A 27,505-nucleotide genomic window follows, 5' to 3' on the forward strand; every position below is an offset into this window, starting at 1 on the left:
GTGCTCTTACTTCTGCTCAGCTACATGGTTGGCCTCCCTAAAACATGTCCACAAGAGAATGTCAGTATGTAGTAAGGAAAACATGTGATAAGACATTTACTGAAATCATAAGAATTACATTATATATTAAGACATACTAAAGATATGAAGTCAATGCACAGGCTTTATTATTTTAACCCTTAACAACATAGCCAGTGTTATGCGGAACTCATATATTGCATGTTTTCTGACAAAGTGTACATACAATTATATAATTTCCTTTCAGTTACATTATTTGAGTCATACTGTTGGCATATTATTGAACACTTCAAGATAGAACTGTGTGAAGCAATGGATCAGTTTCAATATTCTTCAAAAGAAAACCCTTGGCACTAAATAAGCAATTCCAAAAATATAAGGTAGAGGGCAGACTGGTGACCAGAAGAAGAAGAAGGAAGGAAGTGGAACAGGAGCTCACTGCCTCACTGTGGCTAAGTAGGCATACCAGAACAGTGCTACCACATTGGCAAAGAGCACTCGGAACTGGAAAAAAGGAAAGACATGTTTGAGTCTGTTTTTTCAGCTCTCTTATTTAAGTCAAAGAATATTATTTTCTGATATTGCCAACATACTTACTTGCACAGGTACAAAGTTGATGTTAAGAAATTGGAACGGAGTCCATATTCTCCAGTTCATCTTCAGTGCAGTCCAATAACCCTTCATCAATTTATCCTTCAGGTCCTGCTTTGTCTTGCCCTATGACAGAAAACTCTGATTGTCATTATAAAACTCTTTACATACAATTCACATTACTTTCTGTAGACATCACACCCCTTCACCCCCAGACATCAACCTGGCACGCACTAAGCAACCCCAACTCCACTAGTGGCTAATGTTGTTTTCATTACCAATAACTAGAATACAAATAATCTGCGTATGTCATATTCAATTAAATATAGAAATGTATTTACTGTGCTAAATCGTAAATGACCATAGGTCATCAGAGATTAAGGAAAGTTGCTAAGTTGAAATACTGGCTTCTCCAACAACGATGCTACAGCCAATATGTTCTCCTTTGAAGTCCTGTTTAGGTTTTAGCCTATATGATCTTGTCCTCTTCAAGTACCATTTCCATACCCCTGGCAGCGAGGTATGAAACACTTTTTTCTAGTCTTGATAGAAACCAGCCAAAACTAGTTTGGTGTGTGTGACATGAATTGAGTTTGTAATAATAAGGGGCTTTGCCCCACAGAGCTTTGAATTTGTTGCTTGACTCTTGTGGTGCTTGTAACTTTCCCTGTTGCCATATACAAAGCTGCAGTCTCACACCTATGGCACCTGAAAGTTTTTACGACATGTATTTGGTGTCTGATGTGGGATATCTAACTCTGGGACCAAAGGCAGGATCCGAACAAAGTCGACTGATGGGAAATATCCTTGAGATCTCTGGATAAGGATGTGGTCAGCAAGTTAATTACCGCCTCATGGAACCCGTCCTGGCCGGAGAGAATCCTCCTCAGGCCAGATTTCATCCCCATTACAGTTTAAGTATGAAGATCATGCAGGACCATATTATTTTCTCCTTAGCAGTGTTTGCCCAGAAAATGTCCACTTTTAGAATAAGTAAATACCCACTGGATTGGATCAGAACACGCGTAAACAGCGATTGGAATATTTTAAACGAAACGATTTCATTCAGAATGGAAGACAATCCACACATTTGGCACATACTGATATGCTATTTCAATAGTACCATGGTTACCCTACATCTCAGTACCATGGTTACCCTATATCACAGTACCATGGTTACCGTATATCCCCATCATGCTTCAGAGTTGTCTTACAGGGTTTTCCAAAGTAATACAATATTTTGCGCTGTGTGGGTTGTGGTTGAAAATGCTTTTCAGAGACTAAAGGGCAACATCTAAAGGGCAACCCCTTTGCTTCTGATACATGTAGAAAATGTTGGGACGGTATGTTAAATTCAAATTAAACGTGAAAACAGTGATTTGTAAATTCTCTTTGACCTGTATTATACTGAAAACAATACAGCAGCACATTATTTGATGTTTTACCTCATGAATTTGATTGTTTTTTCAAAAGAAGCACTTAATTCAAGTTCACTTCTCGCAACATATTTCAAAAAACGTTGGGACAGTAAAGCATTTACCACTTTGTAATGTTGCCATTCCTTTTCACACTGAACACACCAAGTAAGGAAGCGTTTCAGGTGTAACTTTGTCCCATTCTTCCTGCAAACAAGTCTTAAGGTGTGCAACAGTTTGGGGTCTTCTACACATTCTCTATTGCAAACAGGTCAGGACTGCAGGCAGGCCAGTCCAGCACCCGCACACCCTTCTTCCTCAGCCATGCCTTTGACATTTGTGCAGAATGTGGTTTTGCATTGATTGTTGAAATATGCATGGACCTCCATGGAAAGGATGTTGTCTTGAAGGCAGCATATGTTGCTCCAAAATGTCTATGTACTTTTCGGCATTAATGGTGCCATCACAGAAGTGTAAGTTACTTTTGCCAAGGGCACTGACACAATGACAGACCCTGGCTTTTGGACTTGTTGCTGCAACATTCTGGATGGTCTTTTCTTCTTTGGTCTGGAGCACACGGCGTCCATTTCTTCCAAATAAGACCTAAAATACTGATTAGTCTGACCACAATACATGTTTCCACTGTGTGATGGTCCATCCCAGATGCCCAATCTTTCCCGGCAAATATATTTTCATAAATACCGTTTTATGCATAAAAAATTGCTCTGCCCGATTTGAGTGCCTACGCATCATTGATATATGTGCGCTATTTTGATCATGTTTCCTACAAGTAAAAATTTCTGAAATTGCATCTAATATCTCAAGAGTTATGAAGACTACAAAGTGTTGATTAAAAGATCAAGAGCAAGTTGGGTGCACTGGAAAACAGGTGTTTGGAAAACAGAGGATGCTGAGGGTGACAATTCAATGCAGATTTTTTAATCCTCTTTACCTGAAACATTAAAGGTATGCTCAAGATTATGGGAAAAGGCTGTTGATATTTGAGCTCAACAGCCAATCAAATTGTATCCCTCCCTTCTCTGACCCTGAAGTAACATATTGATAGATTGGAATTGTTTATGGCATGGTCAGAGCCACTATACTTGTTTCTCATTTACAGAGCCAGGAGATTTGTTTTCAAACTTTGTATCATATATATATCGGCTTTCAACACCATCATGCCGGAAGCCCTCCTCACCAAACTCACCCAGCTCACTGTGCCCGCCTCCACCTGTCAGTGGATAACGAACTTCCTGACAGACAGGAAGCAGCAGGTAAGGCTGGGAGAAATAACATCCAGTACCAGGACAGTCAGCACTGGTGCTCCCCAGGGTTGCGTGCTCTCCCCGCTGCTCTTTTCCCTGTACACAAATGACTGCACCTCAGGAGACCCGTCTGTTCAGCTCCTGAAATTTGCAGACGACACTACAATCATCGGCCTCATCCGAGATGGAGATGAGTCTGCATACCGGAGGGAAGTTGAACAGCTCGCCCTGTGGTGCAGTCGCTACAACCTGGAGTTGAACTCGCTCAAAACTGTTGAAATGATAGTGGACTTCAGGAGGAACCCCCCATCACTGCCCCCCCTCACCATACTGAACTGCACTGTGTCTGCCGTGGAATCCTTCAGGTTTCTGGGTTCCACAATCTCCCAGAACCTGAAGTGGGAGCCAAACATTAGATCAGTCACCAAAAAGGCCCAGCAGTGGATGTTCTTCCTGCGCCAGCTCAGGAAGTACAACCTGCCTCAGGAGCTGCTGATCCAGTTTTACACTGCAGTCATTGAGTCTGTTCTCTGCTCATCTATCACTGTCTGGTTTGGATCGGCCACTAAACTGGACAGGAACAGATTACAACGGACAGTCAGATCAGCAGAAATCATCATTGGTGCCGACCTGCCCACCATCCAGGACCTGTACACCACCAGAGCCAGGAAACGGGCAGGGAAAATTATTGCAGACCCCTCACACCCTGGACATAATCTGTTTCAGCTCCTCCCCTCTGGCAGGCGCTACAGATCCCTGCACACCAAAACCACCAGACACAGGAACAGTTTTTTTCCCCTTGTCGTCACCTTAATGAACACTTGAAAATGTATTATATTTATTATTATATTTATATTACATTATATTTATTTATTTGATCCTAAACTGTTGTGATATATTGCACATTTTCAGTTAAAGTACATTGAGAGCAACTAAACACCACAACAAATTCCTTGTATATGAAAATGTACTTGGCCAATAAACATGATTCTGATTCTGATTCTGATATAACGATCCCCGCCAATCAACAAAGTGCATCAGGACTCACAAGCTTTTTCAAAAGCAAAACTGAATCATGGACTGCACCTTTAATGCTAGGCTAGTTTGTTGCCATACTAATGATGAGAGCAGGGTAGAAATGTACCTCCAAAAGTGTCATCACAGAGAAGAAGAGCAGCAGGAAAGCTGGAGCAAAGACGAGGCGGTCCAACAGGAGTCTCTTAATCATGCAGAATGGCACAGAGGCAGGCAACAGCTCCTCTAACAGCTGGTAGAAGTAGTGGCTGACAGGACCTGTCACACACAAGCTGCAACCATTGCAACAACAACAGATTGAACAACAAAATAGATCAAAATTAATACATTTTATGTCATTTTGACACAAGATATCAAATATCATGGCTCACACTAATGTCAACTTGTAAAGTTAGAGGCAGGGATCTGATTCAGAGACGATCTCCTTACATTTTGACAGTTATCAATATACTCATCTAAAAGGGGATGACAGATACAATACAAACCTCTTAACACCCAACCAATAAGAACAATGAATCGACAGAATCTACACAAAAGCAACTCGTAATGCGAGTCATGTCAAAGCGGAAAGCGAGCACCGGTCAAGTAAACGCAGATCTTACTTCACCAGTGCAGAGGTGGAGGTACTGTTGCAGGATGTAGATGTGTCCATTCTATTTGACAATGGCTATGTGCATAGATGAGGAATAATGGGGGTAAGGAGCAATGTTCCCACCTCCATTAGCACTTGGAACATGCATACTGGCACCGTAAAGGACTTCTCAGGACGGTTATCACCAAACTAAATATTAAGTGGTTAGATAAACTATATCTCTGCAGAGTTTTATTTTCTATGTTATGTTGAGCATTTTATGTATTCTATTATTTATCTTAAATCTTTGTGCACCCTATCTGAGTTTTTATGTTTTATGTTTATTTGATGTGTATTTTTATGTGGATCACTGTACATGTAATTTCTTTGTGCACGTCATTTCTTTACTGTTAAGCATTTTGAGCTGCATTGTTTTTTATGAAAGGTGCTATACAAATAAAGTTTATTATTATTATTATGTTTTCTATCAAATCTGTTGAGCATCTCTGAATACAGCTAGAGAACATAGAAGGAAGGACTGCTGGGATGTTTCAGAAAGGCTCCCTTCCACCATTATCAATGATTCAAACTTTAGCTGTTGACCACAACATTGTTGTAACAGTTTACATACCCATAAAGAGCATAATGGAGTAGTCCTAGATGATTAAAGTCTTTGACTGGAACACCTTCTTTGGTCCTTCTTCTTGCTTCCAAGCCTTGTGACAATAGGTTGCCCAAGGCTGACAGTGTGGCACTGCAAATTATTCAATTTCATGGGATAACAAAATTCAAAACTCAAAACTTAAAACTTGCCATTTAATGGAAATAAAAACAATGTTACTTTCAGTGAAACATTCCAAGAAAAGGTAATGATCAACAAGCCACGTTTTGACAAACATAGGAATTGACTAAAGGGTGCAAAGGTCGCTCTGTGGCTGATGCTTGCAGATCTATGAGCTTGAAAGTCAGCCAGAATTACCCTCTTCAAGTTCCACTTCTCACTTTCAAATACAAGCTGAATAAACTCTGTGGAAACTAAATGATAAGCTAATGAAACTTGTTCCATTACTCTGCACAGTTACATGCCAAACACAAGTGGCAATACAAAACTCAACAAACCTATCACCCTACTTTGCTGACAAGGAACATATAGCCTATATAAAAAGATAAATAGCCTCTACAAGTAGTAACCTAGGCTTATACTGTAGGATGTTATAGGACATATTAAAGGATTCTTAACATTATACCAAATATTTACAAAGAAGTGTCAAACCGACCTTGTCACAGACTTGGTGATGATTGGGTATTGCCTCAGCAAGCTTAAGTACTGCTGCAACAGCCTCATGTGAAAAGCTGGGTGAGCCACCAGTACACTTTGAGCAGGCATCTTTGACACTTCCCCCGTGTGTGACACAAGTGGGCTTTATGTAGACTGGTAACCCAACTCTGTAGACCAGTGGCTGGAGGCTCTGCAGTGGACAGACAGGTCCTATTCCACCCCTAGGGTACTGTAGCTTTGTTTCAATTGGTAGACCTGGGATTTTTGTGGGAGTGATTGTTCTCTCCCAATAGGAATCAATCAGTTAATCAATCAATTTATCAGAGAGCCAGAGTTTTTGGAGTGCAGAAACACTGAACAGACAGCTAGAGGACAGTGAGGATCAATACCCTGAATCTAAACAAAAAGTCTATGGGATTACGATTGTGTATTGAAACTTTTTCCTTCTCTATGTTGAGTTGTGTAGATGGTTAATAACATAACACCACAACCAGTCCTGGGACTCGCTGCATTGATTGCTCTGTGACACATTTTCCAACTAATAAAACAACAAAAACACAGCAAGCAAGCTGAACATAGACGCACACCCAGTAAAATACATTTACACAAATGTAAATAAAACAAAGCAGATAGGTAACCCAAATTTGGACAAAATGTCCACCTGCCAAAGAAAGCTGACCAGTGATGAACACCAACCATGGCCATAAACATGGCAAAGGGGACACATAAACACCTTAAAAAAATGAAAACACCCAAAACTGCAAAGAAAAGTTTGGTACAAAAAAAAATTACTACTACTCACAGGTACATGTGAATATGCTCTAATGAACTCCCCTTAAAAGATTCCGCACCCACTGAGCAGACATAGTTTGTTTGAGCCTATTCACCAGCCTAATTAGTCACCCCAGTATATACATAACGCATCCCAATGACAACCAGATGAGACACTAGACACGGCGGGTCCAGTATTGGCAGTTTACCATTGTTTAAAATATCTGTTTATTGTATAAATATTGCCCTGCAAAATCCATGTTATGCCATTGTCTGTACATGTGATGGAATGATAGACAATACTTACTATGTATGTTCTCCAAACAAGCTTGCATGAGTTCTTGCCGCCATGGATTTATTTTCCTGTATTAGGAAGTGTGCTCCCATCCCAGGACAGCTTTATGGTTTGGGAAGGTGTGCGAAGAACATGGTTTGCCCTCCCAAAATCATTTACTGAAGTTATAAGGTCTACTGTGGTGAATGCAACTTATAACTACTGTCATGAATATTGTGAAGGACCGACTGAGTCCAAATTATAAATACCATGTCATGGTCAATTGTGTCAGCCGGCTGCAGCTTTGGTTGCGGTCTGAAGAATAGATGATGAAATAAAGAAAAGAGGCAAGACCGGACTTAACAGGTGTCATCTGTGTCAAGATGCAAGAAGTCCACTGGCACAATAAGGGTTTCTGTGCGCTGTTCTCACACAGCCTGATTTGAAACGTTGGCATATAGTGTGCCATCTATTGTATCTGATTTGATCCGTTGGCATACAGTGTGTCATATATCTGCTAGTTTCTTCTTCACTTTTGTTGGTCAGCAGGACTCTGTCACCAACATTAACAAGCTGACCCTTTGCTTCCTGTTATACAGCTTTGTCTGCTTAAGCTGCTGTTTGTCAATGTTAGACTAAGCTAAGGCCTCTCTTAGGTCCCGCCCAAAAGGCTCAACATATGTGTCGATTTAATGTTGAAGTATGACCTGTCATGCTGATCTTTTCATACCATGGTAGGCAGGTAGGTGTCTTATAGCACAAACTTGTGGTCTGAGGTGGGTAGTTCAGCAGCAATGAGTTGTAAAGGTGTAAGTGTGCAGACCTGTGCAGATCTAAAATATAGTGTAAGACCTTTGCAGATCTAAAATATGGCCTTTGCTGTGGGTTGAAAAGTCCACATATTGGGGGATACCAAAGCAATCAAACAAGGCCCTACAGTCTTTAGTCAATCGCTTGGTGGAATTATCCGTATGCTGGTTTAAATCTCCCATCAGGATGACATAAGGAGACATAGCACTCACAGTAGCTAGTATAGTTGAAAGTTCAGAGATAAACACATTTGATGGTGTAGGTCACTGTTTCACAAACTGGGGTACGTGTACCCCCAGCGGTAGGCAAAGTGATGTAGGGGGTACGCAGGGGAAAACACGTGTTTTGCATTTTCAAAGTGAAACAGCCCCTTACATTTTCAAAGTGACCTATAAATAGACATGACATCTTAAATAGTCTGGAAAGCCTAGTGGCACACCCTTTCCATTAACATGTGGTGTGTGTGTGTGTGTGTGTGTGTGTGTGTGTGTGTGTGTGTGTGTATGTGTGTGACCAGAGGAGCTTTGGTGGTGAGAGACCAAATGTTGTATAATGTTGTGGAATATCTGCAGAAATGCAGAGTTGCACTTTTCTCAAAGTTCTACTGCAAGCAATGGAAGGCGGGCAATGCAACAGAACCACAATTTAAAAAAATGTCCACTTGTTTGATGCTTGAAAACCCATTCCGTCTTCCCAGGCCCTACTTTTCTATTGCTCATTGACCAAAAGGACCATCAGCTCTTTCTTCATCTGCCTTCAACAGCTGTCTGATGAGGTCTGGTCTTGTCTTGTGCGAATGATGTGTCTGTTGACCAATCATAGACTGCTTTGTCATGTGTCTCGCCCCACCTTTTGGCTGCCGGTCCACTTTGCTTTGTACTCCAAAAAGCTTTGGCACGTTTTGAATTATCATCAAATTTGTCAACCTTAATGAAACATTGAGAACAGCAAATTGCCACACCTCGTTAACAGGATTCGTTAATGGAACATTTTAGAGATTTTTAAAAGACGTAGAAGGGTAGGCCTTTTATCTAGGTCATTATTGTTTTTAAATGTCTGCGGACTTTGACATTAAGTGAGCCTAATTCAATTCAGAGTTTGTTTAAAAAAATTGAAACCTTTCCTTCTTTACATGCTGTTTTTAAAAGATTGGTTTATATAAATAATACTTGTTGGTGTGCAATCGTGTCTTTATTATTTTGCATAAGAATAACTTGTTTTCAACTTTATTTGGGTTGTAATTCATGTTACAACCTATTTAGCCTAGTTTATGGATTGAATTGTGTTTTGGCAGAATAAACAAAGAAAATAATGATGATTATTAATGAAAAAATATCTATGTTTTGATTTATGTTAAAGTATGCCTACTACTTAAAAAAAAAATACTGTATAAAATGTCTATTCACTTACACTTTATTGTGAACAGGAGTTAATTCATCAAAATACCCTTATCCCCTCTACGCACTACTTCTAGTTTTTGTTCATTTTATTTTTTTAAATCATAAACCTCACATTAATCCCATCTGTCAACGTAAAACAGTGTGGAAGCCGGAAGTGATATTGTAATGACGAGAAAAGTGGGAGTGAACGAAATTGTAACGCCAAACACTTCTGAACGGTAAGAGTTTTACCGAGATTTCCGAGCAATCGTGTCTAATTTTAACTTCACTGTGCCTTTTACCATGTGCCCTTGCTATTCACTATAGGGTGACAGATTAAAAGATTAACTATGCAAGTAAATACTCTCTTAATCTCCGACTAAGAAGGTCATGTCATGGTACAAGCTAACGTTAGTTTCAGCAAGCCACGGTATCTTGTTACTCTGAAGCTAACATTCACGCTTCATTTTATATTCCTAAAAAATACAAGTTTATTTGATTGTTAAAGATGGAATGGGCAAGTCAGTTATGCGTGAGTAAATACTGCTGAAATATGCAGGATATTTTCTCTGTGTTTTGAAATAGATCTGGGTTCGTTTTAAGGCTTCGCATAGTCTGGTAACGTCAGCTACCATTAGCAAGCTAGCTAGCTAATGTTTGCTAGGAAACTAGCTTAACGTTAGTTGATATTGATGTCAAACTCAGTTGATGGCAAGCTACGATTCGGATACCTCTACCTGTCAGATGAGCTCATTGAATAAACGTTTGATTGTAGCTTCGAGCCTGGCATTAATGTCGCTATTTGGTTGCTCAGCCGAGGTTAACTTACCTTATGGAAACTTCTATTCGACCCTGTTCCAGTTAATGTTAGCCAGCTAATGTTAAGTGAACTTGCCTTGTCTAATTAGCAGTCGTTGCCTGCTGTTTGGCTGGCTAACATTACCTTTATAATGTTAGTCTTAACCAGCTAAATAAACGTTAGCTACATATGTTGTCGACCATTCCCGTCAATGTTTGCTTTTCAGGTTTATTGTCACTTGTTACCACTAAATCTTAGTTACATCATCCACGTCCCAAATCAGTCGATTTGATGAGCCACGAAAGAATGGTATAAACTGGCTAACGTTTAAGTTAGCAGTCGTTTACATGGTATCTCTAACTGAAATAATAAATAAACCAACGTTAATTTCCTGCGAGTAGGTTAAAACATAAAAAGTAACCAAGTAATCTTGACAATTGCTTGTTAGCGTCTACTTAGCTGTTGTATTTGGTAGGTAACGTTCACTTTAATGCTTTGGCGGTGCAGTTGAAATATTAAACAGATTAAATTGCAAAACCTGTGCCCTCTGTGCTTTTGAACAGTGCAAGATATTGTCATTCAAACAACACTCACACCACAATGTACATCAACGTAAATGTAACCGATAAATGTAGCCCAACAAATGATCATACATATTTTATAGTGACACTATGCAACAAGTTGACACATTTGGGAGGTATGGTTTTATAGGCAGATCGTTTTGGTACCATCCTGAAATTATTTTTGATAGCATGATCATGTGACGTCTGTGTCTTTCTCACTAGCCGTCCAGGATATGCCCTTTGTAGTTCAGTGTTCCTAGCTGGAACACCCTGCAAAAATGCTTTCACAGCATGACATTGCCAGCCATACTGCCAAAAGACACCAGTTAGTATGTTGGCAAGCTTCTATCAGTGTTAACTGGGCTATTGGTTGTGTTTGCAAGGCTTTTCCATTCCTTTTAGGTAGTGAGCTTGATAGTTTTGAAACAGAGCTCTTATTGCTGCTTTAAACACTTCAACGAACTACACTTCTCTCCATACTGTCAGTCATATACATTTGACGTCAGAAGTTCACATATACAGACTTTGATATGTATAGGGAGGGAAAGTAATCGATATCATTATAGTAAGACAGAGTACAGGCTGCCAGGTATATTTTGTGCCCTGTTTGTCATTTTTCATTTTTCCTCCCTGTGGAAGTTGACTGGAAGTTTGGAGTTGTTAGTGTTATCATTTTAAACTTGATGGTTCCCTATATAAAATCCCTATGAAAAATGTATGCCTCAGGCATTACCCATTCATGCAATGGCAATGGCTGCTATCTAAGGTCTGTACATTGGGGAGCGGTTGGAGGCTCAGTGACTCAAGGACTCTGACACTTGTTGAGGAGGTGTTGGCGTTGAACTAGCAGCCTTTTCATTGCTAAACTACTCCTCTACTCTCCTGAACCACTCTTGGCCCCTTAGTACCTTTGCATACTAGTAGCCAGTGTCCCTCACTCGGAACTGCAGCTACAATTTTTTTTTCTCTCGCACATAAATCAACCACCATCATTTTAAAGTCACGCTTAATCTGACAAATTATAATATTTTTACAAGCTGAAGCTAAATTTCAATTCTGAAGTGGGCGTGTGACTGCCTGCCTGGTCGATGCTCTGACCTGGTAGTGGAAGGTCTGTGAAGTAGGTAGGTCTGTCCTTGTGAGTTTGACCACATTGATTAGCTAATTAAGAAATGGGTGAAAGTATGCCTAGAAAACCTAGGCAAACTCTACATGATGTGAAAATATACTTGCATCAGAAAAATAAAGATGTTGCTCTAGGCTTATGCCAGGGTTCTAATATTTTTTAACACCATCCCAAAATCGGCCTACAACATAAACAGTCCCAAACTTCAATACTGACCAAGTTTTTATTTTGTATTATTAATTTACGTAGTGTTCTGATTGTATCGGTCATTAATAGTGATTCCTTGAGTCTAATCCAATGCACTTTTTGTCAAATTCAACAAATGGCTTATTGCGGTCCTATCTGTGTGTGCACTAAGAAAGAAGTCCTGGTTTTTGGGGACCAAAGTGGACAGTGGACTGATCCATCCACTATTCCAGCCAATGAACATGAGTACTGAAGGGAGGGCTTTCATTTGATTGGCTGTTTTGAAGCCCATTGTGAAAAATGCTTTCTGGAGGTCAGCAAAGCAGCCACAATTGAGGTGTTTTCCAGAGGTCAAGTAGGTTTTAATTATTTTGGTGTACGATTAGCCTATCAATAATCTAGGCCTAAGGTTCGAGATTTAGTTAGGAGTCCTGTTTGATTTCTCACAATAGTTCAAACTACTGCAGATTTGCCATAGACAACAGGAAATGGAAACTGCTGTGCTATGCACTGCTTAATATAAAACGAGTTTTCAGAGTGGCTGGAATCTGATATAAGTTTTGCAAGAACATCTCATCCATTTTTAAACATTTCCTGTTTTGAGATGGGTTTTTCTCCTCAGGTTGTTCTTTTGAAAAACCTGACGGTGAAATGTTGAATCAGCACACAGAACATCCTATTTTCTTTGTTCCTGATTGTTTCACAGAGTGAAAGCGGTTTTGCCTTTCTTTTGCAGGAGAACAGACACATCGGATCCAAGATGACAGACTCCAAGTACTTCACTACCACCAAAAAAGGTTTGATTGTCCGTCTTTCTTTTCTTTTGTCCTGACAAATTACAGTAACTTCATGAATGTCAGAACTGCCTGGAATCCATGTTGTTTTACACAGTCGCTTAGTCTTTAATCTACATTTTAAAAGTTATTAGCCTGTAATACTGACCTCAAATAACCTTTTTTTTATGCCAAGCCTATTGAGTACATGCAACATATGTTAGGGGATTTAGAGCTAGTGGCAAAAGCAATGAAGTGTCTTTTGCCCTTTCCAACTACCTACCTGTGTACAGGGCAAGGCTTGAACCAGATAATGATATGAGACTGTCGCTGTCTACCATTTCGCCGAACTAAACAGGCTGTGTGGACTTCACCATGCTCAGATATTACACTGACAGGTCTCCCCTCTCTCAACACATGCGCACGCACGCGCGCTCAGGCACATCAGTGGGCTGCGGATTGCCAACTAGTCAGAATAGCGGTTCCTGGGACAAAACCAGTTGTAACCCCTGGCTTAGTCAAACAGGTACCAGGTGCTGCCGTTCTGATTTTGCTGTAAAACTAGAGCCCTAAGTGGATGAAAGGCAAAAACATGCAGCATTTTTAAAAGAACAATACCCAGGCTATAAATCAATAAATATACTTTGTCATGACAAGGTTCAACAATGCAGTCCTGTTTCCATTTGGTTTCCTCTCAAACACCATCAGAAACTATCCAGTCTAGGCTCAAGTGGCAAACAACAGATCAGCTATCTGTTTCTGGTTGTTTCTACACATTGACAGTTCACTTGAGTATTTACTCTGCCTGCTTTGGCCAACTTTTGGGATATGTTGTTTGAATTTTTTGAACTCGGTTCAAATCACCATTTTTTTACATGGAAAATGATCAATATAAACTTTGTGATGGACAATGTGAGTGAAGTGAGTATTAATGGTAAATGGATTTTGTTTTCCACTGCAGCTCTGCATTTCATGCCTTGTCCTATCTATCGGTTTTGATCGTTAACATTGGAGAATGTCTTGTGAAAGTTACTTAGGCTAGTTTGGTTTCTTGTGAAGTTAAGATTGTATACACATTCAATTAGAGGGAAGAATGTTATCTCAGTGAAATTCAACAACAGACACTTTTCATGTCCCTGTTGATTTACCAAGACTATTTTATCGCTTCAGGTGTTCACTTTTGGACTTATTTGTTTGTAAAGGGAAACTACCCTTTAATGTGCTCTAGTACTCCTATCAAGTAGTATTATTGATAGTGATGTATTTTACCAGCTTTTTCCTTCGGGTATATGTTTCGTGTGTGTGTGTCTTCTTTCATACAGGTGAAATCTTTGAGCTGAAAGCAGAGCTCCATAGTGATAAGTGTGTCTGTTCCTTCATCTAGGTGAAATATTTGAGCTGAAAGCAGAGCTCAATAGTGATGTGTGTCTGTTCCTTCATACAGGTGAAATCTTTGAGCTGAAAGCAGAACTCAATAGTGATAAGTGTGTCTGTTCCTTCATACAGGTGAAATCTTTGAGCTGAAAGCAGAGCTCAATAGTGATAAGAAGGAGAAGAAGAAGGAGGCGGTGAAAAAGGTCATCGCGTCCATGACTGTGGGAAAAGATGTCAGGTGAAGACACCATTTTTCTGTATACTTGCATACATTGTCTTAATGGTTGATCATATAATGTCATACAAAATATGACAGGTATTAACAAAGCAGTATTTGACATGACGTGTAACATTGGTTACAGAAACATTTGTCACAAGCAGCTTACTTTCGACTACTTTGCAGGGATTCTTTCCCCATTACTTGCCTGCTGTTAACCATCAAAACTCACATCTGATGAGCGTTCTGAAACATAATATGTGACTTCATTCCTTTCAACAGTGCCCTGTTTCCAGATGTGGTGAACTGCATGCAAACTGACAATCTTGAACTGAAGAAATTAGTTTACCTGTACCTGATGAACTATGCCAAGAGCCAGCCGGATATGGCCATCATGGCAGTCAACACGTTTGTGAAGGTATTACATAGAGCTTTAAAGGACTGTTTTACTGGCCTTTTGATGCTGTTACCTGAATGATTTATTGTGATTTGATTTGTTTGTGGTGTAATATGTGTTCCGAAATACCAAATACAGGCAGGTCACTGACTTTTTTTATGACCGCCGTGCCGATTCAGCCGGCCGATTTTCTGTCAACGATTCCCGGGACACTGAATAATAAACAATAAATTGATTTATATGATTATACACCAACTGGCCTATAGGTGGCGCGACACAGTTTTCTTCGAATATCCCGAGAACCGTAGGGCCTTGGAGGGCCAAATTGTTCTTGTATGTTTGTGTTAAGGGGCCATGTCAACCCATACCATAACCAGTCATTACATGTATAGCGCCACCTAGTTAAAAATGAAAAAGCAAAAATTAGGTGTTTTAATCAAATGTGTGTGAAACTGCTTGAAAAATTACCAAATTTGCCAGGGACATCAAGCCTTTAACCGTCCATCTTCGGTAGAGTTTTTGTCCATGGATGGAGCAAAATGGCTCTGTAGCGCCCCCTAGAACATGGCAAAAAAACCTGCGCATTGGGGTTATTTTGGCGAAGCTTGAATTCGGTACACCTCTTCATCATGCATGGACGCACCAAAAAGTCTCTTGACGCCATGGTGGCAGGTCCACAGGAAGTCGGACATTTTGAGTGGAAGATGCGTTTTGACGTCGTTTGCACACCTCGCATCTGATCGAACTCCTCCGACAAATTTAATGGTAAAGCCTTGAAATGTGGTCAGGTTACTCTTCAGCCATGGGCGACTAAAAGTAATATAAGATTTTCTCATTAATCGGAAGGTGTGGGCGTGGCAGACACTCAAACTTTGCCAAAAACACAAAGTCTCTTATAACTCTTGCGTACATTGTTTGATCCAGAGAAAAATGTCTTAGGGTGGACGCTGGATCTTTATTTGACCTGTTTTAACAAACCACATTGCAAAAGAGAAATAAACCAAAACAATCCACAAAAAAGTAGTACGTGTGTACAAAACATAACATAACCAAATCATCAAAATATATCACAAATAATTCCTTTAATACATAAAAATGAAACACAAACCAATTTACACACACAAAACACTGCCTACTGAACAGTTTGGCGGTCATATTTTGTAACGCTTTGCGCTACCTCTAGTTTCCACTAGTGTGATTTCAAGTTCGCTGACAAAGGTGGTGGTTAGCTCTTGAACCAACCTCTCCCTCCTCAGAGGGAACATATGTGTTTTTGATTACGTACCACTTACTGAATGAATCAATCATTCCTCCAGAAAATGTATTTGTAAACCCTTGATTTGTTATTTTTTAGGTAGTTTGGCATGCCTTGACATTTTTATATTTTCCCCCGAACTAAAAACGTTATTTTCAAAGTGGACACGTGCTGGTATTCAACACAAACTCAACAACAGTAGACTGAGCTGTAGGAATGCCATTATTATCATTTTGGTTAAATCGATTGTAAACACACACACAGAACTGAGAGTTTGGAGCCAAAACTCAACATTGTCAACACAGGTGATGTGACTTTCGTGTAAAAAAAATTCTCTAGGGCTGAACGATTTGGGAAAATAATCTAATTGCGATTTTTCCCCAAAATATTGCGATGCGATTAGATTTGCGATTTTTTTAAATGTTATCCTCTTTTTTTCTCCAACAAAACGTACTGAATGATTTAAATATGACACAATATTAGATACATTTAGGGTGAAATATTCTTTTCCACATTTTACTTTTGCATTTAACTGCTCATTACAGAAACAAATCAGTGGCTTTGCCACTGTCCATTTAAGTTATTTAAACAAAGTCAATGCATGCAAAGGCATGCACTTTTTAAATTGGCCTTATGCAGTAATTGTACTTCAGGGTTAGGGTGAGGATAAGCAGTTTTACCTTAAAATAGTAGCTTTGAAAATTGGGGCGCTACAATGACTTTTAATATGAAGAATCGCCTCTGTGCCATTGCCATACCAGGGTCCGTAGGCAAATGACTGCGTTATGTAGGTGTGCCTGAAGCCGCCTGGTTTTTACTGTCTGCCGAACTAGTAAGTAGCTTATTTGCCGTCTTGTGTTGCACTTGCTTGATGATTGACTGTGTTAGGACAGTTGTTGACTAACTAGTTGGTCATAGTGTCAAAGTAAGCACATTTCAAGAGATTTCGCTAGTTTGAGCCACTAGCATCTCGTTAGTGATTAGCAAGTGATCCGTTATGCTGCTTTAATCACTGTGTGCAAAATTTTCCATCTTTAAAAAAAAAAAAAAAAAAAAAAACCTTTTATTTTTATTTTTTTTAATCGCGTTTTATTTTAAGTTGCGGTTTGAAAATAGCGTCTCATCATATCGCGATTAAACCGCAAATGCAATTAATCGTTCAGCCCTACTTGAGACTCAGTGGACTACATCATGCATATGGACGATTTTTAGTCAGAGGATTCTTCTTGATTTCCAACGTGGCCTTATTTGTCAAAACTGGACACAATTGGTCTCTGAATTATGTGAGTTTTATATTTAGCCCCTCCCCTCCTTGTTTTGCACAAGATGGAGAGGAAGCAAGGGCTGTATCTTGTAAGATGTTTGTCCAATTCAGCTAAAGCTTTTCTTGCCAGATGGATGTGAAGTGAGGTATTTATATTGTTTTTGGGTGATCTGACATGGAATCACCCTACACATAAAGAATCTAGTTTTGCACAAAATTGCAGGAACTTTTCTTTTAAAATGTCCGTGAATGTGTATTCTACCCAACATAAATACCGATATTATAAAGGTATCACGATACCCTGCTGTGCGATACCCAATTGTATGTGTATGGGTATTTTAAGAATGAGTGTTTTAAGAGGTGTATTTCCTGAGTTGGGTCAGTGTCTGTAGGCATAGTGCCGACCTGTTTTCTGTTCCCAAAGCCATACTGTCGTTGTGTGGCAGTCTCATGCTCCAGCTTGGCCACAAGTGGAAAATCATGGCTAAAGATACAAATGCTCTTGCCGACCGTCTACAGCTTGTGAACAAAGCATTCATACTCAATCAGTAACTTGCTGGTAATGGTAGGCATGGCATGTCTGCAAGGATTAAAACTTTGTTTTCAATGGTAACTTTAAAAACCATAGTAAATACCAGCGCTTGCACTTCCCTACAATCAAAACATTTGTACCTGCCCCTGGACCCTCTTAGGGGCTCACATCTCTGGCTCTTTTTTCACCCTGATGAGTTTGCGTTCCTGCACAATTAATGATGTTGTGGGTGTTTACCATGTTGTGACTGAGAAAGGTACCTACCTCTACATCTCACTTCCTTTAGGTGCTTTTTCAATAACAATGTTATTTTGCGAGTGGGTTTTCTGGAAGGAAAAGACTTGAAACTTTGTCAGTGCTGTTATCATGTTTGTCATGAAGTAGCTCCAAGAGCCAATCTGTGATTCCTCCAGTCTGATTGCTCTGTTTGCTTCCTCTTCATCAGGATTGTGAAGACCCCAATCCCCTGATTCGTGCTTTGGCAGTCCGCACCATGGGATGCATTCGTGTGGATAAGATCACAGAGTACCTGTGTGAGCCCCTAAGGAAGTGCTTGAAAGATGAGGACCCGTACGTGAGGAAGACGGCCGCTGTATGTGTGGCTAAACTTCATGACATAAACGCTCAGCTGGTGGAAGACCAAGGGTTTCTGGACACTCTGAAGGACCTCATCTCTGACTCCAACCCCATGGTGAGTCCATTCCTACTCCAGTGGGAGGGAGGCATTGGAGTTCTGTGCATGGACGCTGACATGAAGTCATTTGGACAAATTCTTTCATACTCTCAATATCTCACAGAACCGTACTCAAGATGCTTATTTTAATTTTTTTTACATTTTTAGGCCCCTGTGATGTCCATTGTTTCTCCATATTCCATTTAAAATTGTCCAAGATTCTGTGTCTCCTGTGTTACAATTAACCATATTGACTTTCTATTGACACAATTTCTTTGGGATGTCTCTGTTCAATATGACATGGTGCAGTACGTTTAGAAATGCTGTATTCTTGAGAACTCTTCAGACTTTCTAAGCAACAAACCGCCAATTAAGGGGCGTTAAATGGTAGAAAAATGGATTAACCAATTTACACCATATAATAACTCCCTAGTATCCTTCCAAAAGTCATAGGTCAGCTCGCCAGTATGGCTGTTCTTTTTCAGTATGGTGGAGCGTGAAGCAGCTCAAAAGTTCAGTTGGTGTCCGTCAATGCAACCCTCCCTGTTGGAACAACTGAGCGATTATCATAGTTAAATCTGATATCTGTGCAGTTAATCCACTCATGCTAGTCATTTGGCATCATTCTGGATTTGGCCTGTTGAACTTGAAAAGCACCTGGAGCTGCCTTTCTCTCCAGTAGTTGTGGCTAAACCTGCACTATTCCCATTACTCCATTGAATTCAGTTACAATTATATAATGACAGTTTCCCATTTATCGCTGGGATCACTTTGGAACTATTTGGCAGTCCATGAGTTGCGGCAATATAAATCCAAATTCGAGCTGACCACTCTTTAATCATTTCAGCTGCGTCCAACAAACCACCTTAGACAGTACCATGTTGTGACTCATTTTTTATTCAATCTGTAAACATATGAGAGGGATTCAAAGGTCTGAAGCCACTGGTGAAAATGCTGTAATTTAGATTTTTTTTTATTGTATTGAAAGGGTTTTACTATAATAGCTTATACATACCGATAATATCTTAGCAGTTTGAGAAACGTGCATAAAATTCATATCATCTTGAAATTCATAGTATTTAGGCCCCACTTAGTTTTAATGTCTGCATGCACTCAAACTCCACAAGTTTGTGCAATACCTGATGACCCATGGGTATTGCATTCTGATTTTATAATGCAATGTAATAATGACATTCTTGTCATGTGACGAGAGCTGGACACTCTTAGTCTTTTACTGGCCCATAAATGTTTAGTGCAGATGAGGTTAGGTCAGGTGAATGTGGAGAAAAGGCCATTACAGTCAGTGCTTCCTGGTCTTCAAATAGTCCTGGCAAGCTTTGAGGTTTTTAATCCTGCTGCTGTTTGAACCCCTCCTCCACAAAAACCCCCAAATGTCTGAAGAATGGAGTGGTGCTTGTCCTTCAGGTTCAGGTCTCCAACTCCAAACTCAGCAGAGCTCCCTCAGACTCCAATATCCCCACGTCCATGTTTCACTTAAGCAATAAGGTTCGAGAGGAAGTACGGTATCGTCAATAATGTACTTGTTCGAGGGTGTTGTTAGGCCCGATGCGCAGCGGAGGGCCGGCAAACCCTCGAACAAGTACATTATTGACGATACCGTACTGACTCGAGTACCTTATTGCTTTTATAACACGGTTGCCAGCGACTTTATAAATATTAAGTAAAATTAAATTATAAACAGTAAGCTGCCTTTCAGCACAAAAAAGTTCTAGTCACCAAACATTGTGTATCGCATTTCAGTAGCCAAGAGAAAATAGTCCCCCTTTGTGTGGCTGTTGCTATGCAACAGACAAATAGCATTGGCAACTTCACGTCTGTTAGCCTAGCACAAAACGTTTGTTCATGATTAGCTAGGAGATCGACATTGATCTCGCACCATTTTGTTCATTCACGTTGCTCATTTTATAAAGTTGCCATTAAAATAACAAAAACTACAATGGGACACTTTCAACTTTGTAAATATTTGTTTATATTGATTTGGATATCGCCACTAACTCGTGTGTGAGAGCTACGTTATACTTATTAGCAGCGAGGTTAGCTAGCTAGCTACTATCTGTTTCAATGGATTTTTGGTCTAAGCGTTAGCAGTCACCTACAAATAATATTCGAGACTTTCAGTTAAGACTTACAATACTCTGCAACATTCGTGTAGCACAGAAACAACTAACCGAGTCAATGTAGACATATAAAAAGTCGTGTAAATTGCTTAATTCACATGAAACATTCCCCACTACACACGCCGCCATCTTGGTTCGTTTTTTTTTTTAGTGCGCACTGATATGGAACGCTCAGGTAGATGAAAACAGGTCGTACAGTTACTATATAGCTGATTAAGGCACACCCCGGAACTCACTCTCAGAATGGTTGATTTCATCTACCTCTGTTTTAATGCTTGTTTTGATACACTGATACACAGCAAATGTGAGATCATTTTGTCAAATTTTCCAGTAGAAATGTATAGTGGAATCTTCATTACCACAGTATTCCATAACAATCAACTCAGTTGATGCAATACTTTGATTTTACCAGCATTCTCAAACACACCTAGATTTCAGCCATTTTGTTCCATTTCTGGAGCAGTTGTGATTCCAATAAGCATGAAAAGTACTGAGATGCATATCGTTATGCAAACACAGGTTTCAGCATTCTAGATGCAATCCCTGGCATAAAGCTAATGTTTGTTTTTGTCTTTGATAGTTATGAGAGACCTGAAATGAAAAAATGGCTCAATATACTTAACATCATCATGAGTCAATGTAAATCATCATTCAATATGTGTAGTAATCTGTGTGTTATCTGCCTCCTCTTATTGTTTAGTTAGTGGTTCAGTATGTGTAGTAATCTATTTGTTATTGTTTAGGTGGTGGTTCAGTATGTGTAGTAATCTGTGTGTTATTGTTTAGGTGGTGGCCAATGCTGTTGCAGCCCTGTCTGAGATTGCAGAGTCCCACCCTAACAGCAACCTGCTAGACCTCAACCCCCAGTCTATCAACAAGCTGTTGACAGCCCTGAATGAGTGCACTGAATGGGGGCAGATCTTCATCCTGGATTGCCTTGCAAACTACACACCCAGAGATGACCGTGAGTCTCAGAGGTGAGAGACTGTCTGCTAACTGTTAGCATGTCCAGATTAGACCCACCCTTTTATAGTGAACTTCATGCAAGAATTAAAAAAACTGCATTATATAAGATTATGGATGGTGGCGTGTTAACCCTTGCCATTGACCCTGATGCCAAGGGCTTTAGCTGGATTATCTATATACATGTTGTCCTGGTCCCTTAATACCCATACTCCAACTCCCATGAAGTATGCAATAGATTTATTCTAGAGCAGTGGTTTGTAACTTTTTTTCTGATTGTGAATCCTTTGTAGGGATGGAAATATATAATCGCAATTTAAAAGTATTTATTTCAATACCCTTCCTGTGACTCCCTAAGAACCACTGTTTCACATCAGGCCGTCACTTCAACCCATCAGTTGAGGATTGTCTGGCATTCAAGAATAACATCAAGCACCTAACATGGATAGCATGATTATGACTCATGGAGCCTGAGACTGTATGTGTAGGCTGAGCAGTAGAAAGTTCTGAAGTGTGAGACGGTATGTGTAGGCTGAGCATTAGTGAGTTCTGAGACGGTATGTGTAGGCTGAGCATTAGTGAGTTCTGAGACGGTATGTGTAGGCTGAGCATTAGTGAGTTCTGAGACGGTATGTGTAGGCTGAGCATTAGTGAGTTCTGAGACGGTATGTGTAGGCTGAGCATTAGTGAGTTCTGAGACGGTATGTGTACGCTGAGCATTAGTGAGTTCTGAACCCTGCGACTGTAGGCTGAGCAGTAGTGAGTTCTGAAGTCTGAGACTCTATGTGTAGGCTGAGCATTAGTGAGTTCTGAAGTCTGAGACTCTATGTGTAGGCTGAGCATTAGTGAGTTCTGAAGTCTGAGACTCTATGTGTAGGCTGAGCATTAGTGAGTTCTGAAGTCTGAGACTCTATGTGTAGGCTGAACAGTAGTGAGTTCTGAAGTCTGAGACTCTATGTGTAGGCTGAGCATTAGTGAGTTCTGAAGTCTGAGACTCTATGTGTAGGCTGAGCATTAGTGAGTTCTGAAGTCTGAGACTCTATGTGTAGGCTGAGCATTAGTGAGTTCTGAAGTCTGAGACTCTATGTGTAGGCTGAGCATTAGTTGCCAGAAGAGAGAAATGGCAGGATGTTCCGGAATTAGAATATCAATGAGGTCATGGATTTAACATCGCAATGTTTTGTTTATGTCTTGTCATCTAATGTATTTGAAGCTGTATTATAATGTAATGAGGAACCTCCAAAAACACACTACCTTTTTTCTTATTGCAGTAATAAGGTGTTGCTCTGTGTAATGTTTAACTGGTTCATATGTGAAAATGGTTCATCAAAATGATCTTTAGTTATTTCTTCATTAGAACAGAACAGTAGTTGTATTGAATATCAATATTGGTTAGCAGCCCCCATAAGCCTTATAATATGATATGTATAACATTACATATTTGACCATATAATATTATATTTATAATATTACATATTTGACCATATAATATTATATTTATTATATTACATATTTGACCATATCATATTATATTTATAATATTACATATTTGACCATATCATATTATATTATTTATAATGATTCATCTAATGATAAGGAAATTAAAAGGAAAAACCAAATCTCTGAAATCTCCTAATGTCCTCTTTCTTCAGCATCTGTGAGCGCGTGACCCCTCGCCTGTCTCATGCCAACTCTGCCGTGGTGCTGTCGGCCGTGAAGGTGCTGATGAAGTTCATGGAGATGCTGCCTAAGGACCTGGACTACTACGGCACGCTACTGAAGAAGCTGGCTCCACCGCTGGTCACTCTGCTGTCAGCCGAACCCGAGCTCCAGTATGTGGCCCTGCGCAACATCAACCTCATCGTGCAGAAACGGTAGGTACTGCTGACGGGGAAGTGACTGACAGGGACGGGGGGATGAATTTGAAATCACAAATCTAAATGAAGATATTTAGTGGCTAAATACTTGAAGCATACTCATGCAATGTTGACCATATCTCCTGTCTTTTCCCCTGTAGCCCTGAGATTCTCAAGCATGAGATGAAAGTGTTCTTTGTGAAATACAATGACCCAATCTATGTCAAACTGGAGAAACTGGACATCATGATCAGGCTGGCGTCCCAGGCCAATATTGCCCAGGTGATCTACTCCAACAATCTCTACCAAACATTACAGTATAACAGTGAAAACTATCATGTATCTTAACCTGTATCAAGTTCTACAGTATAACAGTGAAAACTATCATGTATCTTAACCTGTATCAAGTTCTACATTATAACAGTCAGAACTATCATGTATTTTAACCTGTATCAAGTTCAACAGTATAACAGTGAAAACTATCGTATATCTAAACCTGTATCAAGTTCTACATCTGCATTATTTCCTTCGGTGTCCCACCTGTATGAAACCTCTGGAACATTCTACGTGTGTAGTATTTCCTCAGGTGTCCAGCTGGTCATTAGAGTTTTCTCTTTTAGCCCTAAATGATTAGATCATGGAATTGATTGGAGTATAGCTTGTTTGCTGATTGTTTTGTGCATCATTTATTTATTTATGCTGCTTTGTATCTATCAGTGTGATTTATAGTATGTTCTGTTTGTTTTATGTTCAGGTTCTGGCTGAGCTGAAGGAGTATGCTACAGAGGTTGATGTGGACTTTGTGCGGAAAGCAGTGAGAGCAATTGGCCGCTGTGCCATTAAAGTAGAGGTAATTGTGAAACACTTCTTCTGAACACCCTACAGGGAATATGAGTATATACGATGAAACGATTGAACACCTTTCAGAATTTCACAGAAATCCTTGAACATTGTATAACTGACCCCTAACATGACATGGCAAAATTGCAGGTGCACAACAACGTCATTCTCTGTATCTATTTAACCAACACAATCTATCTTTATGTATGTGTATTGATAGTTTTCAGTCACGTGACTACAATAGTTAGCTGGCGGGCAAAAAAGAACAGCGAAACAGCGAGAAACAGTGGAAAACTTCGAGCAGTGCCTACTCAACTACGATCGGCATCAACCACACCACTATAGCCAGACAGAAATATTTAGAAGAAAAAAAAAATAGGAACTTGTGATACATTTACTGCAGCTCTCCTGACATTTTTATTTCTTTAACCTCGACGAAGTCCCTGTCTGAGCTCCAGTGTGGAGATATTTACATCTATCTAATAGGAAATCCGTCCCCATACACATCTCAAAAACTGAAAGCGTACAAAAGCACAGATAGTTATTTAATTTTCAGAAGTGGTTGGGTTCACAACGATGTCGTCTGGAAGGTGAAAACTAAAAACATCTTCATAATCAGAGCAAAGATGAGTGCCATTTAATAGCTTGCTACCAGCTAGCGAGCTACCTGCTGTAAGCTAACAGCCTTTAGCCTACCCAACGATGTTCTTTATCATTTGACCCAATTTCCTCTGTTTGTAGTTATTCATTTAATTATTAATCAAAGTTACCTTATTAATAGTATGGTTGAAGGTCATTGGAGTTCTGAATAGAAGAGGTTGACAACGTCCATTCTTGTGTAACATTAAATAAACCAGCGTATATCAATCACAGTATTTATTTACACAATGATAAGAAAATGACACACAATATGTAATCTAGCTAAATGTATCTAACTAATGAATTGAAGGAGTATAGGGATGTGTAAGAGAGAGGGAGTGTGTGTGTGTGTGTGCGAGCTGGTAAGCTCGGAGTTGCGCTGTTAGGAGCGCGCCTGGAAATATGTGTGTGTGTGCCTTTGTCTTGACCACCGTAGTTCCGCGTGCATGTGTGTGCACGTTCGTGAACATACATGTATGGTGTGAAAGAGGACGAGCCTATATGTGCAGCGCGAATTTAGAGTCTTCTCTTCGGGTGTGTGGCTATGTAAAGGCCAAATATTTATCGTGTGTGCTTACGATGCCATGTTAGAAGAGGGAAATGGTTAGTAACGCATGCAAGTCCCGATGTATATGAGAAGCAATCATAACGTTAACCCTTAGATGGTGTGGCGAAGCCAACTACCAACTAACAATGAAAGTATATAACAGTTATGTTCGGTAAACAAAACAGATACAATACATGAACAATGGCATATGTGAACAGTCCAATGCTTAGCCAGGTTGTGAATAAGCTACGATAGCTTACTGCCCAGTTGATGTTTACCAGTCCTTTGCGAATAGGGGTCGCATGGGCTGAGCCGACGTAAATGAGGCAGAGAAGAGATGATGCTGTCCATAGATGAAGAAAATTGTCCTTGCTGTGATGTCGTCGGTGTTGCACTGCAGTTTAGGTCAGAGGAGTTGATCGCTCGGAATGTTGCAGAATCGCGAATTCTGTTGTGCTTCGTTTCCGTTGCAGTTAGTTAGCAGGTCTAATGTTAGCTGCTTTGCTAAACTTACTTCTGCTGCGTTAGCGGGCAGTGTTTGGCTAACGAGAGATCTTAGAGAGAGTCTTATCTTCGTTAAGAACATAGAGAGTTGTTTCTTCACCCTTGGAGGTGAGTGGAAGGAGAAGTGAGCCTGGCAGAGCCAGTGTTGAGAGAGAGAAAGAAGTATCATTTCACCGAACTTTAAAGGCAAAAGTGCGTCACGGTTTTATGACCCTGTTCACAGCCAATGCTGTCTCAATAAAATGCCGATAAGAGAGTTTAGGTGATAAGGGAATTGTGGGTAATGAAGTATTTTGTGGGACTACAGACAACCTGGTCTGGTGAATGACAACTTAAATGATCTTCCCATATATTTTCTACTGACATTGTAGTATGACTAGTTGGATGACAAAATACACTAGCCTACCCTACTTGCTTGCTTAGGTACTTAGGTAGAGCGCAGCTGGGTAATCCAATTTTAATCGTGTTGATGCTTTGTTTCTTGATCTATTCCCGTTTAAGGTAGTTATCCCACTAATTTGAACCATGGTTTTGACGCATTATTGACGTATTGACGGCAACTGCGTAAAATAGGCAACCAGATATTCGAATAGTTTGAATTCGTGATTTTTTTCCAAACGAACATTCGAATGTCATTTTTGAGCAATTTTGACAGCCCTAGCTAGAGTGTCATCATTATTACATTTTTACATTTAAAAAAGCACTACAGAGCAAAGAGCCTTATTGGCACATAATTTGACAATGGTTTGAAGACGACACAGAGTTGGACCTGATGCTCTCGCCTCAAAACCCTCATATCTCCGTCCAAGCGGTTATCTGTGTGAAGTGGTGCAAGGCCCAGTACCAGCCATGGTGGCTCCACCTGGTAGTGTCCGTAACATACAGGATCTGTTGCTCAGAGGGAATCTGTTGTCTTAGCAGGTCCAGCCGTGTTGGTTGCATGTAAAGGGCCAACAGCATGTTAGGCAGGTGGTCATAGTGATTTGGTCATTGGTTTATACAGTTAGTCCATAAATATTTGGACATTGACACTATTTTCATAATTTTGGCTCTGTACACCACCACAATGGATTTGAAATGGAACAATGTGCTTTCAGACTTTCAGCTTTAATTTGAGGTTATTTACATCCAAATCAGGTGAAATGTGTAGGAATTACCACACATTTGATATGGAGCCCCCCCTTTTTAAGGGACCAAAAGTAATTGGACAAACTAACATAATCATAAATCTCATTGTCACTTTTAATACTTGGTTCCAAATCCTTTAGTCAAAGACAGCCTGAAGTCTGGAACCCATAGACATCTCCAGACGCTGGGTTTCGTCCCTGGTGATGCTCTGCCAGGCCTCTAATGCAACCTGCTTGTTTTTGGGGCATTTTCCCTTCAATTTTGTCTTCAGCAAGTAAAATGCATTCAGGTCAGGTGATTGACTTAGCCATTGCAGAACATTC

General features: G+C 40.0%; 2 protein-coding genes across 2 annotated transcripts in view; one reads left to right on the top strand and one right to left on the bottom strand.

Annotated features, from left to right (window-relative positions):
• Positions 1 to 453: 453 nt before the first annotated feature.
• On the bottom strand, positions 454 to 6,282 carry pxmp2 (peroxisomal membrane protein 2; the record flags this gene model as incomplete). Its single annotated transcript, XM_080853580.1, has 5 exons — positions 454 to 522; positions 616 to 735; positions 4,434 to 4,596; positions 5,527 to 5,649; positions 6,173 to 6,282. 5 exons carry the CDS (start codon positions 6,280 to 6,282, stop codon positions 454 to 456), a joined length of 585 nt encoding a protein of 194 aa, XP_080709706.1.
• Positions 6,283 to 9,612: 3,330 nt separating this feature from the next.
• ap1b1 (adaptor related protein complex 1 subunit beta 1) overlaps positions 9,613 to 27,505 on the top strand; it is a 33,315-nt gene continuing 15,422 nt past the window's right edge. Inside the window, exons 1-9 of the mRNA XM_080854387.1 lie at positions 9,613 to 9,647; positions 12,819 to 12,879; positions 14,362 to 14,467; positions 14,729 to 14,864; positions 18,340 to 18,585; positions 21,492 to 21,682; positions 23,321 to 23,542; positions 23,686 to 23,806; positions 24,279 to 24,374. Of these exons, the coding sequence (XP_080710513.1) occupies positions 12,843 to 12,879; positions 14,362 to 14,467; positions 14,729 to 14,864; positions 18,340 to 18,585; positions 21,492 to 21,682; positions 23,321 to 23,542; positions 23,686 to 23,806; positions 24,279 to 24,374 (1,155 nt within the window). The 5' untranslated portion in view covers positions 9,613 to 9,647; positions 12,819 to 12,842. The remainder of the gene's footprint in view (positions 9,648 to 12,818; positions 12,880 to 14,361; positions 14,468 to 14,728; positions 14,865 to 18,339; positions 18,586 to 21,491; positions 21,683 to 23,320; positions 23,543 to 23,685; positions 23,807 to 24,278; positions 24,375 to 27,505) is intronic.

This window comes from Sprattus sprattus (assembly GCF_963457725.1).
Source record: "Sprattus sprattus genome assembly, chromosome: 16".
NCBI classification, from domain to species: Eukaryota; Metazoa; Chordata; class Actinopteri; order Clupeiformes; family Clupeidae; genus Sprattus; species Sprattus sprattus.